This window comes from Pelobates fuscus, chromosome 1, assembly GCF_036172605.1.
Source record: "Pelobates fuscus isolate aPelFus1 chromosome 1, aPelFus1.pri, whole genome shotgun sequence".
Taxonomy (NCBI): Eukaryota; Metazoa; Chordata; class Amphibia; order Anura; family Pelobatidae; genus Pelobates; species Pelobates fuscus.
Window position 1 is genome coordinate 11,084,554 of NC_086317.1, and position 3,263 is coordinate 11,087,816.

General features: G+C 39.3%; 1 protein-coding gene across 1 annotated transcript in view; it reads right to left on the minus strand.

Annotated features, from left to right (window-relative positions):
- Positions 1-498: 498 nt before the first annotated feature.
- LOC134573755 (zinc finger protein 850-like) overlaps positions 499-3,263 on the minus strand; it is a 788,930-nt gene continuing 786,165 nt past the window's right edge. The window contains exon 2 of the mRNA XM_063433536.1: positions 499-1,407. Coding sequence (XP_063289606.1) covers positions 635-1,407 — 773 coding nt within the window. The 3' untranslated portion in view covers positions 499-634. The remainder of the gene's footprint in view (positions 1,408-3,263) is intronic.

Sequence of the window (3,263 nt, forward strand, 5' to 3'; positions counted from 1 at the left end):
GTAATGTCCAAGGTTAGTGTCCTGGGATAAGAATAAAGGACCCCGGGGGATAATTAGCTGTCTTCTATCCCAGTTCATATTCTTATTTGAATGAATAATTTGTAAATACATGTGATGTGTGTGCTGTGGTTTTTTAATAAAAGTTGGAACTCAGAAATAGTGATCCTACAAGTTACCAGTAAGAAGCATGTGTCTTGTCTCTTTGCTGAGGTCTTGGTTGGAATCATGCAAATTTAAGTCATGCTAAGGAACCATATTCATTGAAGTGTATTAACAGTGGAACAGGCTAGTTAGTATACTTTGTAACAGCCAGAACATACAACCACAATGTATCCTGGGTTGAAAACTGGGTTGCCGGTGACTCCGCAACCAAGTGGAGCAGAGTTAGCGGTGCAGGTTAGGCACCTACGGACGATAGCATGGGGGTGCCATAACCAATACATCATATGTACATTGACTGCTACTATCAAAATTACTATTTATTGTGTGAGCGTGAGATTTTTTTTTTACGATACAAGACATTTTATTCTTATGTTAATCCATAGATGCATTATAAAATCACTTCACCTGTGTGAGTTCTCTGATGACTGACAAGCTCTGATTTACTGGCAAAACATTCCCCAAATTTACTACATTAAAGAGGCTTCTCTCCTGTGTGACTTATCTGATGTCTGACAAGACTTTCGTGATCCCTAAAACATTTTCCAAATTCAGAACATGAGAACGGTTTCTCTCCTGTGTGAGTTCTCTGATGTCTAACAAGACTTGAGCGATCCCCAAAACATTTTTCACAGTCAGAACATGAGAATGGTTTCTCTCCTGTGTGAGTTCTCTGATGACTGACAAGTTCTGAATGTTGCCTAAAACATTTTCCACATTCAGAAAATGGGAAGGGTTTCTCTCCTGTGTGAATTCTTTGATGACGGAGAAGATCTGCTTTGGTGACAAAACATTTTCCACATTCAGAACATGAGAATGGTTTCTCTCCTGTGTGAGTTCTCTGATGACTGGCAATCTCTGTTTTGGTGATGAAGCATTTTCCACATTCAGAACATGAGAATGGTTTCTCTCCTGTGTGAGTTCTCTGATGGCGGACAATCTCTGCTTTAGTGATGAAGCCTTTTCCACATTCAGAACATGAGAATGGTTTCTCTCCTGTGTGAGTTCTCTGATGTCTAACAAGTTTTGAATGTCGCCCAATGCATTTTCCACATTCAGAACATGAGAATGGTTTCTCTCCTGTGTGAGTTCTCTGATGATGGAGAAGTTCTGCTTTGGTGAAAAAACTTTTTCCACATTCAGAACATGAGAATGGTTTCTCTCCTGTGTGAGTTCTCAGATGACGGACAAGCGCTGAATTTTGGACAAAACATTTTCCACATTCAGAGCATGAGAATGGTTTCTCTCCTGTGTGAGTTCTCTGATGACGGAGAAGTTCTGCTTTGGCGAAAAAACTTTCCACATTCAGAACATGAGAATGGTTTCTCTCCTGTGTGAGTTCTCAGATGACGGACAAGCGCTGAATTTTGGACAAAACATTTTCAACATTCAGAACATGAGAATGGTTTCTCTCCTGTGTGAGTTCTCTGATGACGGACAATGTGGTCTTTGTTAATGAAACATTTTCCACATTCAGAACATGAGAAAGGTTTGGGGTTTATGTTTACTGTCTCATTTGAGAACATATAGGTATCTAAGAAAATGCTTGATTTATTAGAGTTGGACTCCTTGCTTCTGTTATTAAAAGATTTCTTCATAGCTTTGCTTCATGTATTTCTGTTCTTGTCACTTCTCCTGACAAATACACCTAAAAGAAACGTACTGGGAGTTAAAGGAAATTGGTCACAATAAATTGTTTGCAATACTTCGAAAAAATAGACAATATTTGCATAATAGATAAGAAATATGACCATCGGGTGTCATGGTGATTGCGAAGAAATCAAGTATTTTGTGTGCATTCACCCCTTTATTAGGAAAATTGTGTATACTCCTTTTAGTCCATAAAGCCTCACGTATCTGCATTTATGCTAGAGGAACAAATTACAGATTCTGTGTACATCACATGAATTCTAAACACATGCAGCACAAAATTCCACGGTTATCCCCCCCCCCCCCCCCCACTACCTCTGTCACTTGAAGGCTGTGCCCAGTATCTACTACTCTTTTTATATCACTCCTAGCCTCTACCACTTATACTAGAAGGTTGTGCTATTGAAATTGTAGTAGATACCTGGTTTGACCTGCTGGTGGAAAGGTACTGGGAGTTAAAGAAAATCTACCTTTAAATAATTTTTTGTTTACCATACTTAGAAAAACTGACAATATTGTGTATATATATATATATATATATATATATATATAGAGTGTACTTTAATTCCCTACATTCCTGCATTATAAAAATTGTTTATACACTTTTTATTTGCCTTACAAAATTACTTTTAGTCCATACAGCATAACTTACCTACTGTGACACTGTTACCTCCTGTTAATGATTGGTTAAATAAATCTGTTAATGGTTTTGCTAGTACACTACTAAGCTCTTTTAATAACTTTGGGTGTATTCCATCAGGTCCCATTGACTTATTTGTCTTTACTTTTGACAGTTGAAATAGAACCTCTTCCTCTGTAAACTCATGTGTAATAAATGACTCATTTATCCCTTTTCTTAACTGAGGGGTGTAATTTGTGTAAAATGGAGGGAAGAGATGGAGGCATTTTTTATTTAAATTTTATATTTATTTAATATGAATGTTTTATTTATGTTTATTTTTGTCTCCCCTCCCTGCTTGTTACCTGGCATGGGAGGGGGGCTATGGCATTCCCTGGTGGTCCAGTAGCTTGTACTGAGCAGTGTTGGGCCCGCAGGTAGCCCTTACTTACCTTCCGCTCCCTGTGTAAATCTCACGGCCTGCATGCCGCGGGGAGACTTGCCCTGGTAACCCTTGGCAATGCTCTGACGGCCGCAGGACTCGCGAGATTTACACTGGGGAGCGGAAGGGAGCTGCTGCAAAGGTAAGTAAGCGATACCTGCGGGCGGCCCCAGGACCGCCGGGCTTGTAATGGGTCCGACGGTCCTGGTATGTATTATCGGTATCTATATTGGCCGATACCGATATTGCTGAAAATACCGAAATATCGGCCGATAATCGGTCGATCCCTAATCAGTGTATAGATACACCGTATTATTATACAGAGTGACATGTTTATTGAGTATCTATACACTGATAATAAACATGTCGCTCTGTATAACTATACTGAGTATC